This window comes from Berghia stephanieae, chromosome 3, assembly GCF_034508935.2.
Source record: "Berghia stephanieae isolate SIO BIC M18660-M18661 chromosome 3, UCSD_Bste_1.3, whole genome shotgun sequence".
NCBI classification, from domain to species: Eukaryota; Metazoa; Mollusca; class Gastropoda; order Nudibranchia; family Aeolidiidae; genus Berghia; species Berghia stephanieae.
Genome location: NC_088362.1, coordinates 88,149,856 through 88,172,355, shown reverse-complemented (window position 1 = coordinate 88,172,355; position 22,500 = coordinate 88,149,856). Strand labels below are relative to the sequence as shown.

The 22,500-nt window shown below is 34.6% G+C and overlaps 1 protein-coding gene across 5 annotated transcripts in view; it reads right to left on the bottom strand.

Annotated features, from left to right (window-relative positions):
- The window catches only part of LOC144968748 (uncharacterized), a 62,991-nt gene that overhangs the window by 6,556 nt on the left and 33,935 nt on the right, over positions 1-22,500 (bottom strand). For 2 of the 5 annotated variants that reach the window (XM_078907386.1, XM_078907389.1), the window contains exons 2-16: positions 15,398-15,536; positions 14,886-14,984; positions 13,935-14,096; positions 13,265-13,399; positions 12,219-12,348; positions 11,464-11,563; positions 10,964-11,072; positions 10,641-10,733; positions 7,850-7,995; positions 6,795-6,863; positions 5,316-5,400; positions 3,141-3,246; positions 2,164-2,226; positions 1,741-1,831; positions 1,477-1,581 (exon numbers count right to left, since the gene is read on the bottom strand). In XM_078907386.1, the coding sequence (XP_078763512.1) occupies positions 1,477-1,581; positions 1,741-1,831; positions 2,164-2,226; positions 3,141-3,246; positions 5,316-5,400; positions 6,795-6,863; positions 7,850-7,995; positions 10,641-10,733; positions 10,964-11,072; positions 11,464-11,563; positions 12,219-12,348; positions 13,265-13,399; positions 13,935-14,096; positions 14,886-14,984; positions 15,398-15,536 (1,632 nt within the window). Of the gene's footprint in view, positions 1-1,476; positions 1,582-1,740; positions 1,832-2,163; positions 2,227-3,140; positions 3,247-5,315; positions 5,401-6,794; positions 6,864-7,849; positions 7,996-10,640; positions 10,734-10,963; positions 11,073-11,463; positions 11,564-12,218; positions 12,349-13,264; positions 13,400-13,934; positions 14,097-14,885; positions 14,985-15,397; positions 15,537-19,760; positions 20,194-20,274; positions 20,354-22,500 lie in introns of those variants that run through there. The other 3 variants (XM_078907385.1, XM_078907387.1, XM_078907388.1) reach the window with 3 other exon arrangements.

Below are 22,500 nucleotides of genomic sequence, written 5' to 3'. Positions count from 1 at the left end.
CACTACTAAAATCTATGGTAAAAATACTAATTGTGAATTAATTTGGTATTGACACATGGGGAAAAAAAAGTATTTTAGCACAGAGATGTTGTTTGAAGGATAAAATTTAGGTCCTGATGATAAACATTAGGATGCATTGTTAAAAAAAGAATGAAAGTATTAATCAAATGTCTAAAAAAAAAAAAAATTAAAAAAAACCCAACCTCAATGCACTCATCAAGGCCTTATCGAGCACATTATTTGATTTCAATCTATTCGCCAGTTTGGTTGGTGCATTGAATTAAAATAAGCTGACCTTAATTTGAAGTGTGACTTTGTAATCTACAAGTAAGACACTCAATTTCTGACACATAGGTTGAATAGGTTGAGTTCTGCTGTGAAAAAGGCTTTGGTAAAATTTCCTCACCATACTCAGGTGTAAAATGAGTACCTGGTCAGTGACAGCGTGATTACAGGCTGTATGTCTTATCCTACATATTCAGTGTTGCAGTTCGTTTTGGGATCCTTGTATTGTAAAGTGCTTTGAGCACATGTAATGGATATTGTGCTAGCTCACCATACTCAGGTGTAAAATGAGTACCTGATCAGTAACAGCGTGATTACAGGATGTATGTCTTATCCTACATATTCAGTGTTGCAGTTCGCTTGGGATCCTTGTATTGTAAAGTGCTTTGAGCACATGTAATGGATATTGAGCTAGATCTTGTTCATGTGATTAGATATATGAAAGTCAAAGTGAAAAGTTGCGGAGCAGGCAATTGGGAAATGTAGTTATTCTTTTCCTCGGAAACATACATTTCTATTTGTTTGCCTGGAACTGTATTCTACACGATTAAAACAAACAAAAAAAAAAATCTGAAAACCAAGCAACATTCCTGGCTTGCAAAAAACCCAAAAAAAGTCTCATTCCTTTACCGTGTAAATAGCAATTCCGACAATTGACTATCAATATAATATTAAACAAAAATATTGTAAAGTAATAATGCCAGTATCAGTGATTGACTCTTTGAGGAGCTTGCCATATTATAAAACTGTTCAATTGTTAATTTAATTATTCATTTATTCATCATTTTCTCCTTCTTCAACTTGTGGAATCCTCAAATACTGGAAGGGTCATTTATATTTACAAGAAAAACACCACGATAAAAACAATAAATAAATACAAAATCAACACCAAGGCACGCAGACACCAGAATCTAATTAATAACAGAATGGAGGAGACACGCTGAAGAAGGGTTTTGAGTCTGAAATATTCCGTGTTTGGTATTTTGTTCTCTTTTGAAGCTGTTATATTCACTTTTGAATAATAGTTTTTACAGTCCAGAGGTTCTAAAAGAATAGTATCACTTCAAGATGATACAAGATTAAGATGGGAGGTCATGTATATGGCGTTTTGAAGCGAACTGAGACACATTGAGCTTGAAAAAAAAACCCAATATGAATATACTAGCTATATAGAAGTAAATGTTTTCTTACCACGGGCATGGGAGCTGGTTTGTTCTTGAGAGCTTCAAGTTCTCTACGAAGTGACTCAATCTCTTCCTGTGCTCTTCTCTCACCATCCAATCTTTTTCTTCTCTCCTGAAATATAAATATAATAATGAAAACCTTTATCTTTGTGATGATGATTGCTGCTGCTGCTGCTTCTGCTGCTGCTGATGATGATGGTGATGATGACGATGGAGGTGGTGGCAGAGATGGCAATGATGAGGAAGTATATCAATAAAATTCACGGCTAACCTCCATTAGCTCATCCTCCAAGTCATTCTTTTCCCTGTCAATCCGCGCCTGTTCGTGGGCAGCCATCTTGGTTAGCTCATCCATTTTATCTCTACAGTAAATAAATAAATAAATAAATAAATAAATATTTATGCTGGAGGTGGGTAGATCAGAGGGTAAAACAAACAAAAAGTGGAAGTAACCAAACTGCATACAGCTACATTCATAACATTTCTAGAAAACAATAATAACTCAATTTAATTTTTCTCTCTTTTTTTTTTCAATGTTATCTTTCACCCTCCAAGTCCTTTATAATTGTTTCCCGTGAATGCAAACATATACTTTTGCTCAGTCAAACAGTTTTTACTGAAATATTGTATACCAGTAGTAATTACATAGTAAAATCAAATGACAATTTGTAATGAGAGAAACTTATTTTCATACTTTCTCTCTCTTGAGGCTCCTTCTTTGCGTTTTCTCTCAGCGTCTCTTTGTTGTTGCAACAATCTAAAAATAAATACAAAATATAAAAAAATATCAAAACTATAATTTTTCATTGCTAGAAAAAAAGTTCACTTTCACAAGAGATTGTTAAGTTTATCATTCAGACAGTACAGCATTCTATGAAAAGACAAAAAAATTGAGTGTTGGTAAATGACTAAAGAACATTGAGAGACAGACTAAGTCTCTGAGAGAGAGAGAGAGAGAGAGAGAGAGAGAGAGAGAGAGAGAGAGAGAGAGAGAGAGAGAGAGAGAGAGAGAGAGAGAGAGAGAGAGAGAGAGAGACTATAGACAAACAGCTAGCACAAAAGTATGGAGTGAGCACAATTGGCAATGGGTCATCCCCTTTCATTTGTTGATCACAGAGGTCACTATGATGAGCACTACTCACTGGTTGACAAGAATTACTAAGGCTTCTGGTTTCCAGTGACAGATATCACACATCTCACTCACTTTTCAGAAAACATGCTTAAAAAGTGAGTTTTTATCCAACGCAACTAAATGTACTCTAATAGATTTATAAGACGGTCCCAAGGCCAATAAAACAGTTTCCCATTATTATAAGACGAGACGTGAACTTGTAAAGTACAGTTACAATTTTCATTTTTTTTTGGACTGAGACAGCTCTTTTTAAACAAGGCACTTACAACTGAGGATGGTGCGAAAATTTGTATAAAAAAGTCTTTTTCAAAAATCAAATTTGTATCAACTCAAAGAAGGACTTGAATCTGGAATCTACAAATCACAAGTGTTTGAGCACAAAGCGCACAAAAGTAATTATTATTGTAGCATTGGTAAGAGTTTCATTGGTGGTTGTGGTTACCATTCAATTAAAAAAAAAAAAAATCAGAAATAAGGGGGGCACATTTAATAAAGGGATAAACAGAAAGTCATTTATACATAAAACTTCAAGTTCATACCTTTCCCTTTCTGCCTCCCTCTCTTCCCTTGCTTTGCGTCGGTCAGTGGGTTTAGTATAGGGAGGGATTTGATCATTATGCCAGTGGCGCCACGCTGGATGAATTGCTGGAACAATTATTTTCAAATGTAATAGTTTTTTTCATGTGATACAACAATGCTTAATAATGATATTAACACAATGCTTAACAATAATTACATTATACAAGAATCTCAAATATATCAAAGACATTGCAAAAACCAATGTGAACATAATATCCACTTACTACAATACAGTTCAATATAACTCATACACAAACATAGAATTTCTGAAATTAACAAATCAAAACAGGTAAAATCAATAATAAAACAAAGCAAAGAAAAAGTATTTTAATAATAATAAAATAAATAAGTAAATAAATAAATAAATAAGTAAGTAAGTAAATTGAGTAAATAAATTCATTAAAAAAGAAAAATTAAAAAAAAAAGACGCAAAAATCTATTTGGTTGAGTCACTTTAAGTTATGCTATTTTCTGAGATTAATATGCATATTCAACACAGTTCATGACTCTGATTACGACAGAACGGCCCAGAAAGCCATTGGATAAAAAAGCCAAAGAGTTCAATATAATGATATAATGATACAATGAACAAGAACTTCTCAGTGTGATTAAAAATGCATCATTTACTCATCCAGCAGGCTGTATAATTTCCATTGTATACATCATCAGTTGAACTCTTTTTTGTACTATCACCTTTATAATATAAATGAGTACTACAGCAGGATAGTCATTCCCATCTGCGTAAAAAAATAAGTATACAGCACCTTAAGATCGATAGCTCAGTTGGTAGAGCACTCACTTCACATGCAAAGGGACCGAGATCGATCCCAGGTGCAATCAAGATTTTTTTCTGATCCTCCTGTCTGCCAAGCAGTGAATGGGGTAGCTGGGTCTGTTAGATCTGGCAGCTTCTAATGATGCTCACACTACTATGTTATGACGATCGACCCAGTCAGCACTTCCGAACTGCACTTGTGCACCGCTGCAAACCCACCCAGAAGTTTCATCACAACACACCGTTCGACTAGATGCTCTGCAGTTTCGGGCTCGTTACCACAATGGGTACATGTTGGACAGGTGAAAGTCCGCACTGATGCAGTGAGCGTGATGCTAAGCAGGTTCTCAACCGAAGCCGATTGGCTGCAACCCAATGTCTCCTCTTGCTGGTGGAAAAGCCTGGCAACTTCTTCCCCAGTTTCAAGGAGACCCGCCCCCTCAATGGAATGAATTCATCCAAATGACTTCCATCTCCTATATGCATCTCAGTCTGAAGTCAGGGAATCTACAAGGGTTGCCGGGACTTATTTCAGCTCGAAATGGGGGCACTGTCCATTATGTGCTTGAGAGGGGTATCCCCATTCCTTCTATCTTTGATCTTATTTAGCCAGTTCTTGGCGAAAAATACATTGCGATAGACTAGTGTTTTATCCAAAGGGTATCAAGCAATTGCTATTGTCCGTTTCATGCAATAGAAACTGGGGTAAACTCCAGCTCCCTGGGCCTGATGGCTCTGAAGAACTACTCTACCTGAAGCAATGACTGTAAAAAGTAATGAACAAAAATGAATATAACAGCTTCATAAAAGAATAAAATACCAAACACAGAATGTTTCAAGCTGAAAATCCTTCTTCTGTCAACAAAAATAAAAAACATTAATACATCATTTAAAATTCAAACAGGCAGCAGAAAAAAATTAGGGCCAGGAATGCTACATTTTTTGTATTTTGTTATTTTCCAAAGCTGTTATATTCATTTTGTTCAATACTTTTTATTATCCACAGCTTCCATCAATGACACAATTCTGGGTTCAGAATTTTGTGATCAACGTCAGCCATACAATCAATGAACATGCTCAGCATCGCTTTGTAACAAGTTGAGACACTAAACCACCTCACCACTGATTATGAAAATGGCTATTCTTGAGACAATCATTTATTCTTTGTTCCAGACCATGGGATTATAGAACCCTAAGTGGCATTTTCAGATGTGAAAAGCCACAAAAAGTTTTTTTTTTTTTTTTCATTGGTAATCCTTAAATTGAACAAATGACAAGAAACGTGGCTGCATCAAAGTGAATGGAATATGAATAATAATAAGACATGTCAAATGAATACATCAAAGATATGTATAGGTACCTTGTGTAGGATCTAGCACAGGTATAGCTGATTTGTGGTCTGAGGTCAGTAAGTTGTATAAACTTTTATAGTGGTATTTTTTTACCTGGAATTTAAAAAAGAAATGCGTTGCTCGAGATCAATTTCAATCAAATAATTTTTATTTAATTGAAACGTTTTAAAATTAGCATCAAAAAGCAAATTTGTTTGCAATAAGTTCTAAAATGCAGCTTTGCGGATTAATGGTATGGCACTCGGTTTGAGACCTGAGCATCCCCAGATTTGAGTCCCTTTGTGGATAATGCAAAACTGAATCCTTGGAAAATTCCTTCATTCACAACTTCTCTCCATATGCAAATGTAAAATGAGTACCTGACGGGCCTTGTAGGCATAACGTCTTGTTCAACATGTATAGTTTCTGCTAGCTTAGACACCTTATAAAGTGTTGTGAGCACATTTAATTAATATTGCACAATATAAACTCTCATATTTACAAAAAACAACTTTTCTTGTCTCAAACATCTCTCAGCCGCTTATTAAAAAGCCAAATTCCATTCCTGTTGTTTAATTAAAAAAAAAAATTATTAAAGGCTTGGGTTGACAAGACTGAAAGTTAGTCAAACCTGATAATAATTTATTTGTGACAAGTATTGTTGCTTATAGGAGAATAAATTGAGGTATCAGTTTTCAGTCGTGTATATGGCCAATGAAATGAGGAGCAGTTCTCTAAAGAATGTGTCTTCTCCTGACTCTCGATCTCGATAAATTAGATTCAAATTACTGCTTTTCTCTTTCGTTTGGGTAACACTCTTGTTGTGCATGTTGTAAATCCAGTCGCCTCTATATATACTTTGCAATGAAATAAACCCACCATTCAAGCTTTAACGATATGGACCTACATTTTAAAATCATTTCCACATTGTAATCAAGGTGCTTGATGTATCGCAAAGAAAATCAGGTCTGCTGTCTGTGATTACTTTGAAAATTTGATTAAATCATTTGAAATTTGTTTAAAGACAGTCAAAGATTGAATGGTTGGAAATAAACTTGTGTTAAATGGTAAAATGACAGACATTTTTCTCAATTGATAGGCAAAATATCCTTAAAACGGCAACTGTTAAGAGCCTTTCTTTCGAGGATCACTTCTAAATGAAAAAAAAAAAAAAAAAAAAAATTAGCAGTTAGCTTCTTCAGTATAATTTCTAATTACTACTTTCATAAATTTAACTTGAGGTCAAAGTTTGGTTTCGCTTATGGAACTTAACTATCATTATTATTATCATTATCAATAATAATAATAATAATAATAATAATAATAATAATAATAATAATAATAATAATAATAATAATAATAATAATAATAATAATAATAATTTAAAAAATCAAAGCTCATAGAATTTTTCTATAATTTTTGTTTTAAGTCCTTTTATTGTGGCGGTGCATGTTTAATTTTAAAAAAGCATGCTCATCCAATCTGTGCATACTATAAAAATACTATACCTCATATTGAAACTGCTCAATTGTCAGAAAAGGGCTCTCTCTGTTGAGGACTTCTTCCATTGCTAGAGGCTGTGAATGAATTTAATAGTTGATAACATGTAAAACAAATTATTGTTGTTATTTTATCAATAAGCACTTTGTACAGAAAAAAACATAAAAAAAATATCAAAATAGTTTGGAACGACAAGGGATTGAACTCTTACCATTTGCTGTCTGGATAGATGTGATAATTATGGAATTTCCTAGGCTGCTAAATCTGTTGTCTTCAGAAAAATGGTCGCATATATATTTAAAAAAACAATAAATTTTACGCTTAAAAAAAATCCCAACAAAACAAAAAAAACAAAAAAACAAAAAACAAAAACGTTTGCTCCTAAATATCTTTTAATATATCAAGTCGTAAATCTTATTTTTGTAATAAAACATTATGTGTTGACTTAGAGTCAATAAACCCAGATATAAAAATACGCACTGAGCTCAAAAATAACTCAACTTGACCCAATAACCGATATGCAACCCTTTGTCCTATGACTGCAGAAAAGCAAAGATGATTATTTAATTCCTCTGCACCTTTTCATTTAACATAAACATTTAACATAAACAATCAAGAGCAAGAATTATACTGCCAGACATTTTTAAATTGCATGTTCAAATATGTCTTGCATGCAAATGATACAAAGTCCGAAAGTTTATATGAAAAATTTGCATGAACGAATAAGCAACATTCAATTTACATTTCTTTACGTTTTAAATACTATTTTCAAATGAAAATGCTGCTGCTTGAAGATCGAATAAAATAAACAGTAATAATAAAATGAATGATGGTTTCAATTAAATTTATGTACACAGATGGTGTGGACATTTCAGGTTTCCCCTTTGTCAATAAAGCATGATGAATGAAACACTAAAGACGTCTTTATTGTTATTTCCTTTCAAATGGTAAAGTCATTCTTTACAGACAAAGGGAATTTGAACAGTGTCCTAAGTAATTTTCTTTTAACGTACAATGTCAGAGTAAAGCAGAAAACAAAAATTGCAGATTTGAGTCAACTTACTGATTGGCACTGCTGTAGTTTGTCGTTTTCGAGTCCAAGAAGAGTTGCTATAGCAACAGACAACCATTCTGCACTAAATCCTGGAACATCCAACCCCAATATGTACTGGTCCCATACATACAAAAGGGTGTCAAATTTTAAATAGCCTGAATTATAAATAAAAGTGAAACAGTTAAAACGATTATACGTCTACCTTTAAATATTCAATTTTTGTGCCTGAAAATCAGACATAGTCGGTGAGAAATAATAATGATGCTGCCAAGATTACTATAATAGGCACTGCTGCAATTTTAAAAAATTGTTTTTATTTTTTTATTTTAAATTATCTAAAAGGTATCATTTTTGTTTACTTGTTTATCTGAAATGCTATAAGAATGTATGAAATAAAACCTTTCAACTGTAGTCAGCCATCAGGATATAAAAAAACAACAACTCAAGACATACATTTGGTGTGGTTTGGTCTTTCCGTATGTAAAATATTGTAGCCATTGTTTATGCACACAACCATATTTGTCTTGCACTCAGCATTAGATCCAAGTCACTAGTGTCTATCTTATTTACCTCTTTATTCTCTATATACTTAAATATCTTTGCAACTTTGGGTATTATAGAGTTTGCAATAATATAATTAGTCATCTCAATGATGATGGCTAACTTTAAACTTATGTCACTCGCCTGATTGATTCCTTTTAAACTTTTAGAATGGACTATAACAATTATTAATTGCCTGGTTATTATGAAGACTTCCATCCTTACAATTACAAATCAATTGGAATACAAAAGGGCAATAATGAGCTTTATATAGGAATGAGGACAAGATAGATAATCATGATGAAAGTGCCATGCCCACACTTACATTTTTAATGAATCTCAGTTGTCATCATGCTGCTGTTTTTGTAACCAGATGTACAAAGGCATCAAGTAATCAATCTGACAACTCTTACCTCTGACAGCTACAATGGTAAAAGCAGTGATACAGATTTCCACACTTTATGCATATTGGAATAATCAATCTCACACTTTGATGGAAACTAAGGCTACTGCAATTTGTGAGTCGATTATTGCATAATGGTTGTGTATATTTGTATTAATCAAAAATTGGGCACCTTTGTGGGTATATATCAAGTCAATGAGCCAGCCCACCGCAGAGATTAGTACCCTTGACCTTGGTCAATCATTAAATAATAGTAACTTTTATATAAAAAGAAAAAAGCAAAGTAGTCCTTTGGAGCCATTAGGCCCATAGAGCTGGAGTTTATCCCTGTTTCTATAATGTGAAATGGACAATAGCCATTGTTTACTATCCTTTGGATAGGATGCTAGTAGTAGACCATTGCAAAGTACTTTCTACCAGATCTAACAGACCCAGCTACACAATAACTGCTGGGTGGACAGGGGAGTCAGAAAAAATCTCAAATGCACTCAGGATCGATCTCGGTCCCTTTGTGTGCGAAGCGAGTGCTCTACCAGTTGAGCTATTGGGACCCTTTTTCCTTTAATAACATGATCATAATCAATAATGCGAGTAATATCAATAGTTTTCTACAGTATTCTTCAACAACAAAAAAAAAAGAAATACTTTGCACGTACAGTGCCTTGTCGTTACCACAAAGTCAACACAACTGGAGGTCAATGCTTGTTATAAATAAGGCTACGTTGTATCCGAACTGTCATTCTTAACATTAAATACACAAGGGATATAACATTATAAGTACTTAAAGTTGGTAAAACATAAATGGATTACCCCCCTTGCTCCACAAGCAGCTCAACACTCATAGAGTTGTCTGTAATCCAATCTTGGCTGAGTTAATAGGTTAAGACTAATGAGTCATCTCTCCACCTGCCTACCCCCACTCCTTAAGACTCACATCGTCTCAGAAATGTAATCTTCTCAATCCCAGGTGCCATCTTCTACATATCTACCCACTCATTATCATTCATAATGCTATGCATCAGTACCCATCTTGCCACACTACATAGCCTCACAAAGAGAGACAAAAACATCCTTTGAGAAGTAATTGTGAGTGGGATGACACTGAGTCAGGCTACTGCTTGACATACACAAACACACAAATAATGCCCCAACACCTAAGCTTTGATTATTAGAGTACTAAAATGTGTAAGTGGTCTATTAGACAATGCAGGTGTGTAATAAAGCTAACCAAGTTCTGAAAGCAATGCAAGATTCTTCTTATTAAAAATGCAACTCAGCGTGCTGTTCGTTGTTTTGATTATTTTGTTGTAGCCAAGGAGTGTGGATATTAACCTCATTAAATCTGAGGTTTCTTTGTTAGTTTCGAATATTTAAGAAAAGGGAGATTTTTAAAGTTTTTGTTTCTGAGATTTTGTTGTATCTGAATCTGAGGCTGCTGAATCCGAGGTGCACTATAGTTCCAATTGTAAATCAGATGAAACTAAAATGTGAGATTAAATTTTTGAAATTCAAACAAAACACAAAACTGAACTATTTAAGGTGAACATCCATGCGTTTATTTACTGCCCATACCATCACATTAATAAGTTGGAATGTTATCAAAACAAATTTAACAATGTCAAGGGAAAGAAAGTAATCAATTGTGTTAATACTGAAGACTTTTTCTTCTGGACAACACATCTCGAGTTATTCTTGGTTGCTTGAAACCCGATAACAAGGTCAAGCGGTCAGTAGCATCTGTCAGTCCATTATGTTCTCTGATATAATCAATCATTTGTGAAAAGGGCAGTTTTGCCTTGTACATCTAAAATCATTGGATTGGAATTTCAGACTTGTACATTTTTTATTAACACATACCTACAAACATGGTTCTAACCATCGGCCTCACAAGTTCCATCAAACCCTCAACCAAAATGGCTCTGGATCCTTTCTCTGTCGCAACTATTTTCTCTGAAATCGGGATTATTGAATTATTGAATGTGTATTATAATTGTGGCATTGCTCAATTAATATGATATGTATAGATTTTATTTCTAAAATTTTAATCTTATTAGTAAAATATCTTATTGTTCAAAAATTCACAAACCTTACCTTTAAAAAAATTGCAAACTCTTAAAAACAAGAAAATAAATTTACGGCTAAGTATTGCATAAATCCTATTGATTAAATATTTATAATACCTCTTGCAGGAACAAAATTTCTGGACACCAAAAAAGCCATATCAGGATAATGGGATTCCAAAATGGCGGCAACTTTTCCAACCAAACCTCTGAGCTCTTCATTGTGGACCTATCAATTATTGTATAAATGACATTGCTGAATTCAGTCTTTTCAGTGGAGCATATTTATAAACAAAGACACATAAAACGAATTAAGGGAAATAACAAACACATGCCTTAAACTAATTACCCCACTCCACACTCCTGATATAAATACATAAAAAAAAAAAAAAAAAAACCCAACCACTTTTATTTCTGCCTGTGGTCGCTCTCTGTAAATCTGCCCTATTATGTCTTGTTTTGATTGAGGAAAAGAAATGAATCCAAGATAAAGCGTGTGTGCTGTAAAGGATGCTATAAAAATGTTTTCCAATTGTTAAGAACTACAAAGTTGAAGGATCATTAACTACAGAGCCAGGAATGATGGACTATATTACTAACCAATAAATTCATCCACTTACCTCAGATCCTGAGTCAACAACAAACCCTGGACGAGTGTTCATGTAGGTGAAATATTCTTCCACTAGTAAAGCCACCACCTTACCAGAAGCAGGCTCTCTCCTGATTGACAAAATGAAAATATGAGTAAATAAATTGATAAGAAAATTATACATATTTACATCACAATTTCCCCATTTATTCCTATTATTAGTCATACTTCAATAAAGTACCTGTTAACATTAGAGTTTCAATTAAGATCCTTCTTATTTGTATTTATAAACACTTAGTATTTTGTCTTTGCTACCCTGAAACAAATGACTCATCAAATCAAAGTTCAAAACATTTTTCACTGTACAAGTCAGGGCACTTTATCGCATTTCATCTTAAAATGTATATTAAAATAAAGGGAGTAAAAATGACTCTTATAAAAGATACAAAACAAAGTCCCTCTATTTCTATATCTCTCTCTTCATCCCCCCCCCTCTCTCTATCTCTCTCTCTCTCTCTCTCTCTCTCTCTCTCTCTCTCTCTCTCTCTCTCTCTCATTCCTTTACACGCACACACACAGACACACACACACACACACATTTTTACCTATAATGCCAATGTAGTATTTAATATATTTCCTTTTCTTGTTTACCCAAAGAAGGTCAAAGTCTGAAACGTCGTTTACTTTGGTTTGTATCTTTTATAAGAGTCATTTTTACTCCCTTTATTTTACTATACATTTTATTGATTCCTTTAGGCACCTCTAGATTTTGGCATTTCATCTTACCTTGACAAACTATTTTCAGCCACAAGAACAAAAGGTACAACTAAGAAATAGTCGATATCTCTCAATCGGTTGTTGGTCTCTTGTTTGGAATGATGATAAGACAGTGTAGCTTTCATTGCGTAGAATGCACCTGATCAAAATTTTGATAAATTCATAAAAAATCAGTGATGGTGTAAAAATGATCGACTTATTTCATAACTGTGATTCATTTTATAAAACAAATGTATAAATATTTACTTTTAAGAGAGATTTAAGAGATTTTAATAAAATGTCCATGTTATTAATACTTAAGTCATTAGTAATTCCGGTGAATGTTATTAAACCAATTCTAAATAAATAGGTGCAATTCTCTTTGGATTTATTGCCATCAATCACAATCTTGTTTTTACAATTAAAAAAATGATTGAAACAAAATCGTTTAAAAATCAGCCTTAAAAACAGTTTGAAACTTTTACAACGTTGTTAATTTTGTCAACTATTCTACAACTAAAGCGATAGCAGGACCTAATTATTATGACCTATGGTCTATGTTTCATGAGCCAGTCAGTGAATAAATCGTTTCAATAGCGAATGGTCTAATATAACCCAAACACTTGAAAACAAAAGGCCCGAAGTCGGCCCATGAGCTGGGTGTATCTGGGGGGAAAGTTTAATACTACATCTAACTAGATCCTCTCTGTCCACTTGGCAGCGATTAGGTAACCCTGAAGGTCTCTCTCTCTCTCTCTCTCTCTCTCTCTCTCTCTCTGCCTCTCTCTGTGTATTCTTCATACCCCTAAACATCCAAAAAATTATTTTAAAGCCATAAACGAATATATCTATTATTTATTTGTAGCACGGAGTGGTCAACAATATTGTCTTTAATGCTCTAGATAAGATAATGGTCAAATGCAAACATATGACTGTTACTTAAGTGGCCAGAAAGACCAACAATGTACAGATTCAACAAGTAAGTTTGTCTTCATGTCAACAAGAAGATCCATTGGCAAAAATACAACAACAACAACAATTTATATCAAATACAGTTTCATCAATAATACACTGACCGATTGAGCCTTTGAGACTAGTGAAGGTGGGTTCTGCTAGAACCATCTGCTCCACCTTCTGTGAAATGTCCAAGTCTTGAGATGAAATGGCAGCTCGAGGATTGACGTTTAAGATATCTACATAGGTCTTTCGAACTGGAAGAACATGGAAAATTGAATGAATGGTAGTTCTCCGCATGAAGCTTACTCAGATTAACTTACAAAATTATTCCCATCAAGTGATGTTGTCAGTAATTGACACCTAAGCAGTAATAATGTCACGTTGAGATATCTTACGATTCAAAGCAAATGTTTTACAAGGTAAATTTTTAATCGCTTATAAACCAGGCTTCCATTAATTGAAAACCCTCCAAGTTTCTGCTTGACTGGTGGTAAATACAGTACAAATCTAAATCAAACCTGTGCTTAATCTGCATTTCAATTAAAACCTCCTAAATATCTAATCAAAGAGGTTTACTAATATTATAATTATCATTACTGTTATTATTATTACTGTTAATATTATTATTAATACATATTATTATTATTATTATTATTATTATTATTATTATTATTATTATTATTATTATTATTATTATTATTATTATTATTAGTATCTTAACGATAATAATTCAATTTTTTGGTATTGGCTTCACTCTGACATAATACCAAATTGCTCAAAAAGACTCACTTTTGGGATTGCTTAAGTAGAGTTTCCAAGCCAACTGCCTGATAGGTTCTTGCAGAGGTTGGTTAAAACATGTGTGCAATTTGGACTTCATGTCAGGCCACTTCTTTAACAAACTCATCACTCCTTCCTCTGCACACTCAATGACAAGGTCTGTACGTGTATCTGTGATTAAAAAAAAAGAAACACACAGTTAAATCATATGACACCTTTAGGTTATAATTATATCAGAGCCAGTTAAAAAGAAGACGATAGAACAGTGAAAAGTGATAATTTGTACTTCACATCACCCAAGCAAAAAGAAGGACAAGTCGTTCAAACAAGAATAAGTAAAATCATGATCAATCCATTTGTGTTTTGTCTGAGACTTATTAGAAGTAAACCAGCTTGAAAAAGTTCAAAGGAGGGCCTGCAGATTTGTCCATAACAACTATGACAACAATAAAAGTGTTACAAACATGATCTAAAAGATTCAACAACCCAATCACTGCTGGGTGGACAGGGGTCAGAAAAAAATCTCAACTTCACCAGGGATCGATCTTGGTACCTTTGCTTGTGAAGAGAGTGCTTTACCAACTGAGCTGTCAGGTTCCTCACTGAGTTTGGAAAGCGATGCAAACATTTTTCTGCTTGTCTTGTCTTCATTTGGTATGCTCTTCACAGTTTTGATTACTTCATTATAGCCAAGGTGTGTAGTTATGAACTTCGTTGATGTGAGGTGGCTTCAGTAGCATCAAACAGAAGGGGAAAATGGAAATTCTAATATTATTTGTTTGAGCTGAGCGTATGTTGGATCCAAGATCGCTGTGTATGAGTGCACTGAACTTTTTTGATTGATTAGAATCCTGGTCGTGTGCTATGGTCATTGCCCTTCCCCTTGTCATTCTACAAAAACTGAAATGAACTCAGGCTAATTCAAGCCATTGGCTCTAAATGACTACAAAAGAAACACACCTGTAGGGTAGTCATCCATCAATTGCTTGCTAACTTGATCATTTAGATGCACGTCCATCGATGAGGAGATTTTGTTGAATAGAGTTCTTGAGGCTGTACCTATAATTAGAGTAGAAAATAAAAAAATAAAAGTACTCCTTGAATCATTTATGTATTTATTCAAGGAAATGTCAGACAAATGAATAAATAACATTTCTAGCTGTCAAACTTACAATTCATGAACTGTCACCCATCACACAGCAATTATATGAAATTAAAGGGAGGACTTACAAATTAAATAAGAAATAAGAAACACGTTCAATGTAAAGTCATTTAAACCGCTCCTTTTCTGTTTAATATTAGTCATGAAGTACCTTGATTTCAGTGAGATTTCAGATAAAATGAGAACTAATCCAGAGTGCTGCAGACCTAGCTCTACATGATCTATATTCTAAGACAAAGTGATGGATGGTATTGCAGCTGTTAACAATTATTACTTCTTAATACTTATATATTTTTATTTCTAAATCTACCTCCTTCAAGAGCCTTCGTGGCTCTTTGCATAAAGAGCTCCTTTTCGGGCTCTGACAAATCTGTGAAATACTGAACATGACTCTCTGTTAACTGTTGCTGGATTGCCTCATGAAGTTCATGGACAAAACCATTCCATTCCTGAAAATAGAAATCACTAAATGGTACAAACAATATACTTAAGTAAAAAAAAAAAAACATGTTTGGCTCATCACTTTCCCTTTTTTTTTACCACATACACCTCCTAGTCTAAATATAATATAAAACAAAACTTTGCATTCGCATGAGGAGAGTATCAACAGTTTACAAATACAAAGAAGAAAGTATCACTTAGGACACGAAAGCAAACTGGTTATTAAATACCATGCTGCAATAAGCGGTTTATAAAAATATCTGATGATCTTTCTCTCTCTCTCTCTCTCTCTCTCTCTCTCTCTCTCTCTCTCTCTCTCTCTCTCTCTCTCTCTCTCTCTCTCTCTCTCTTTTTTTTTTTATCTCTCAGTAAAGATTTTTTTTTCAAATCCAAGTTAATAATAATAATAATAATGAAAATAATAATAATAATAATAATAATAATAATAATAATAATAATAATAATAATAATAATAATAATATAATATATAATAATAATAATAATAATAATAGAATAATAATAATAACAAAATAATAAAAATAATAATAAATCTTTATTGTCCACAACATGGAAAACTTCAATGGTTAACATTGCTTGGACAAATATGTAGGGTTATATGTGCTGCATTTATATGTTTATGTTTATGCATTAAGTTCAGTAGTAGTTTATGTTTCTGTATTTCTTAACTGCTGTCCATCTTTTCTTTTACATTGTGTATGTGGAGCTGTTAAATACTCAAGAAACTTATCAAACACGATAAGATATTCTTCATATAAAAGAAAACTTGAGCGCAATCATTGAAGAGTAAACACGGTCGTCATAATGTGTCCATCACCTGACTGCACCTACAAAACTAAAGACTTACTGGCAGAAGTTGTCATACCCCTTCTAAACATACATGCTCTTGAACACTCCCACCCCTCAATCTTTGCATCAAGGGGCCCCCAACTCAATCAACCTGTCATTGGCGCTGGTGTAGATGAAGAGATGTGGAATGCCTTCGTCAGGCACTGGGAGATATTCAGAACAGGTTCAGACTATCTTGCGGCACCAACGCAGCTATTCCAATGCGCCAGAGAAGCTCTAGGAGACCTACTCCTGAAATTAGACCCAACATTAACAACAAAACCTCTGAAGGACGTCATTGCAGTCATGCGATCGTTGGCAGTAATTCCTGTAGCGCGTGGTGCCAGCAGAACAGAATTGATCCAGATAAATCAATCTAACGATGAACTCATCAAAACCTTCAATGTAAGAGTAAGAGGAAAGACAGAGACCTGAAGCTTCACCACCTCAACCAAATATTATTGTGGGAAGCAAGTCCAAGTGGACTACACAATAGAAGTCATCCACAACATACTACTCACAGGAATCTGCAATTTAGACATTCAAAGGAAAGCCTTAAGCATCCAGGACAAAAACACAACTAACGTCACCGCAATCATGAAGGGCTGAGAGATGGCCTGAAATGCCACTCCAATGTCAGGTGTATCTGTAATTCAACCTATAAGCATGACAATCAGGCCAAGTCAGGCCTTCCTAGGACTGCTCCATGTTCTGATTGTGGGAAACCATATTTGTAGTACAGAGAGAAGCCAGGTGGTGATCTTAACAAACAACCTTATAAACAATGTTCAGAATGCTGGCGTGCCAATAAACAAAAGCAGCCCTAAAATCGCCCCCAAAAAGGCAATGGTACTGATATTAATCACTCAGACATAACAGTATATGAGGCAGACCCAGACCAAATATCGCAAATTTTTGCACTCTGGACTGGAACTCATGGACATCCAAATTGTTTTTCACCATAGGATTTGCTGAACATGACCCGCCCTATCTCGTATCTGTGGAGGTGATTTCTGACACTTGTGCCCAATCAAACATGTGGGGATTGCTGGAGTTTGAGGGTTCTCTGTTAAGGACCTATCCCCATAGACCTTAAAGATTCATGCAGCAAATGCCAATCTTATGAATATAATTGGACAGTTCAATGGACTGTTCAAGGGCCAATCTCCCAGTGGAATTACAACAGCTGTACATTACATTATCTTAATGAGATTTTTTGAAAGATTTTTTTTTTCTCGCTATAACGTCTTTGACATTTACAATAAAATAGCATTTATTTCAACGAATAAACTCAATTTCTGGATCATGTTTTTTTTGTTGTCATTTACCGGATAAGTATTAAGGTAAACATAATAGTTTTGAAAAATAGTCCAACTGCCGCCGGGTCACACAGACTTTGCCACTCTGACTGTAAAATCAGTTCTGGTCTAGCTGAGTTGTTTAGTTTAAAAAAGAAAAAAAAGTAAAAGAAAAAGCGTAACTTTTACATCTGCCCCTGCCTGTATGCTGTAAATAGCATAGAGATTAACTTTATATTAAATAGTTCAATTCAAGAAAAAGGTGAAAAATTTTGAGGCTTTTTATCCATATGAAAAAAAGTTTCTATGAATCAATATACGTCTTCTTCGAATGTTTGGAAAATGAAACGCAAGAAGTCCACACAATGTCTTGTGTTGAAAATTGAGGCGTTTTATATGATTATGATAATTTTAACTTTAGGCTGTGGCTATTCAGACTCGAGTCTGGATAGTCTCCTGTGGCTATTCAGACTCAAATGCGCATGTGCAATCAATAGATTATTCGGACTCAGTCTGAATAGTCTCTGATAGCAGTATAGCTTTTGTTTGTTTTTTTTTGTTTATATTTAAATTATTGATAATTACATAGACTTGATGGAAATCAAAATTACGATTATAGTAACTGTAGTCTAAACCTGCTTCCTTTGACGAGAAAGACAAAATCATGGATCAATTGGAAGACCAGATAGAAATAAAAAAAGAAAAGAGTTAGAACCCTTTAAAAGGAAAACAAGTGAAAGTAACTGTGGCATAAGTGAAAAGCTTTTCTAACAACATATCATAATGTCCAAATAAAATCAGGACAAAAATAAATAACGCTGTGATTATCCCCAGACCAAATTTCGTTATCCCCAGACACATATTTGAAACTCCGCTCTTTTAAACAATTATCCACATTCCAGAATATGGAATGTTTCCAAATGCACATAGAAATAAGGAAAGTTAATAAAATATTGATAAAAACATAAAATTAACCTACATTAAATCAGTTGTTACTACATATTCACAATATGCGTCGACTTCGAAGTGGGTGTCATGGCCGAATGGTTTAGTCGTCTGCCCTGGAAGTTTTACCAGAATCGATGTTGTGGGTTCGAATCCTGGTTCCGCCACTTTTAAAAAAAATTTTATTTTTTAATTCCGTCTTCTTGTTACAGAACGTTGCAAGGGATAAATGTCCCATCATCCTCCCATCTCTTTTTTTTTTTTTTTTTTTTTTTTTTTTGTGCGAGTCTATTCTTTTCTCCATTTTGTTTGACCTTTTGTTCCGTCTCTGAGCTTGAATTTCTTAAAATTGTTTTTATTTTTTTAAAAATTATTGTTTGTTTTTTTCTCCTCTATCTGACCATTTGGTCGCTCTCTCAATATTTCTGTTTGCTTTTTAATTATTTATCCTTTTTAGACACTTTTTGAGATCGGAGTGGGGACGATTATGACAATTTACTAGAAACTAGAAAGGAACTAAGAGAGAGAGAGAGAGAGAGAGAGAGAGAGAGAGAGAGAGAGAGAGAGAGAGAGAGAGAGAGAGAGAGAGAGAGAGAGTTCTTTTTTTTTAAGAGGTGGGGGAGGATGGATGGGACATTTATCTCTTGCACCGTTCTGTAAAAAGAAGACGGAATGTAAAATTTTAAAAAAGTGGCGGAACCAGTATTTGAACCCGCAACGTCGATTCTGGTGAAACTTCCATTCGGTCATGACACCCACTTCGAAGTCGACGCATATTGTGTATATGTAGTAACAACTGATTTAATATTGGTTAATTTTATATTTTTATAGATATTTTATTAAGTTTCCTTATTTCTATGTGCATTTGGAAACATTCCATATTCTGGAATGTGGATAATTGTTTAAAAGAGCGGAGTTTCAAATATCTGTCTGGGAATAACGAAATTTGGTTATCCCCAGACAGGTGTCTGGGGATAACGAATTTTCATTATCCCCAGACAGGTGTCTGGGGATAATGACAGCCAATAAATAATTTAAAAATGTCATATTCTGATTCTGATAGTGCGAGACAGGCAACGATCATTCTACAGTCCAAAGTATGCGCTGAGTAAGTGTATGGGCAAACGAAGTGACTATTCTCACCCCCCGGATGCTAGTCTTCATAATAGTAGTCCAGTAGTCCACAATTGTTGTATGTTTAATCCAAAGGTTGTAATGCAGTAATTTGTTAAGTTTCTTGTCACAAGTTGCACAATTAAAAAAAATCAATCAAATCCAAATCGCAAAAAGCCGGCGACGTTTTTTTCGGTAATCCAATCGGCCGGGGTCGGGGGGGGGGGGGGGGGGGTGCGAATAGAGGCAGCCATGGGCAAAATAGAATTTCTCCTGAACTTGTTCTATTTCTTTATCAGTTCCACTCACGGCTTACTGTCGTCCTCTCCTCTGTACGCACACGCACATTGAAGTTTGAGTCCGAATAGCCACGGAAGACGATTCAGACTCGAGTCCGAATTGCCACTTCGTTAACTTTAACCACACAAGTGTGTTAAATTGGTTGCTGTAGGCCAATTAATCATGTATAGATACGATAATCGTGTGCAAACTTATCCTTTCGATAGTTCAAAAGAACGACACAAAAATAAAAACTCGACCGTACCTTGGATTTTGTCACTTCGTCCTTACAAGTTATAAGCCATTTAGGAAAGCCGTTTGAAGTCGCCATGTTGTAAACAATATACAAGCCTTGGAACTATGTTACAACGCATTTGATTGGTTCCGTGCTAGTTATTGGACCAATTGTATTAGGCATATTGTTCAAGTGTCGTCAAGCATTCATAAATAGATACACCAAACATTTTAACAGACCAAGTGAAACGTCAGTTACATCATGCACTTGTTTGCAGGTCTGAAAACCCACATTGTTTCTTGCTCATTTTGCTGGAAATGTCTTAAAACAACGCAAAAAAGTGTCCGTTACAACAGTGTTAAATCAAGATCATAATTATTGGACCAATTGTATTAGGCATATTGTTCAAGTGTCGTCAAGCATTCATAAATAGATACACCCAGTGGCGTAGGGCCTTAAAGGCTATTAAGGCTAAGCCACAGGTCGTCATTGTCTTGATAATTTGTAAGAATTTAACAATAAAAAGTCACACTTTTAATTTTCTGTTTCACAAACAATGGAATTCATTGTTGACCTGGTGTTGAAAAACCCTTACAGAGCCTCAAAACTTGAACCAATCACACCGCTTAGAATTTACTACAGCTCGAGTCATACTCGTGCCCCTGACCAATCAGTACAGCGTGTGGCTTTAAAGGTTGAGAATGCTTCTAGCCATATTCCCACGATACAACCAGGCGATGCATTTCACGTTTGCCGTGTGCTATGACTGTGGGCATGAAGAGGCATCTTGACTTTGAACAGAGTCATTGTGGCTTTCTTACTCGCAGCCACACACAATGACCTAATTAATGGCAATCGTGTTGTACCTGTCCCATCCCTCTTCGAGGCGTGTCAGGCATGTGATAGTGAATTCCACTTGTCCCTTTTAACTTGAGTGTGAGACTGTATGTTATGTTTACTGATAATTCGAGTGTTAATCTGATGTGTGCAGTGTCTGTTTTTAAAATTTTAATTAATTGCTATTATTAAGTGTGATGAATCACGTCTATTACCTGTTGACTATCAATACCAGTTCTTTGAATAGGGAAAATAAACTTTTGATTATAAGTCTCGGTCCCCATCATAGAGAATACAAGACTCCTAGTAGTCTGTGGCCCCCATCAACCAAACGATTTTGTACTCACTATTAAAGACGGGAAACAGAATCGGTCATTTAATTTGATAAAGATTGGTATGGTCGTTTTCCTTGGCTTACGGTGAGAATAGAAAAGAAGAGTTTATTTTGTTTTAATTGTATTTTGTTGGGCGATAACAGCAATACAGAATTGTGTTGGACAAGAAATGGATTTACCTGTTTGAAAAATTTAACACAGAGAGCATTGAACCATCAGAAGTCTAACTTACATTTAAATATCACCACTAGATTGAAAACCGTTGGTACTGTTCACATAGGTGCACAGATTGACAGTGGCTATCGCTTATCCTTGGCCAGGCATTAGAACAAGTTACAAAGAACATACAAATCTTAGGTAAAATAATTGAGTGCATCAAATCTCTCTCTCTCTCTCTCTCTCTCTCTCTCTCTCTCTCTCTCTCTCTCTCTCTCATATCCATAACTAAAAGATAATATTCATGCGACAACACATCTCAAATCCAGCCCCATGCTCCTAAATGACCAGGCTACGCCGCTGGATACACCTAACATTTTAACAGACCAAGTGAAACGTCAGTTACATCATGCACTTGTTTGCAGGTCTGAAAACCCACATTGTTTCTTGCTCATTTTGCTGGAAATAGTCTTAAAACAACGCAAAAAAGTGTCCGTTACAACAGTGTTAAATCAAGATCATAATTGCGTTTAGTTGTCAAACCCGATGTGCTAATATAACAAGATCTGAATAGAAAAGTACCAGAGGACAATAGAGAAGAAGAATAAGAAGAAGAAGAAGAAAAAAAAAAAAAGAAGAAGAAGAAGAAGAAGAAAGATGAGGAGGATAAGGAGGAGGGGGAGGAGGAGGATGAGGAAGAGGAGGGGGAGGAGGAGGAGGAGGAGTTTAATATTATATGACGACAGATATAATTCGACTGTTTAATAGTTTGTATGTGTATTAAATAGTGAATCTAAATAAAGGGGAAATAGCGAAGACTTGGTTGAAATAGAGAAATTTATATCAGAAACAATTTTGATACACGAAGCGCTTGAAATGAAACTTGAGAAATGGCAATAACTCAACACAATATCTTTGAAAAATATAT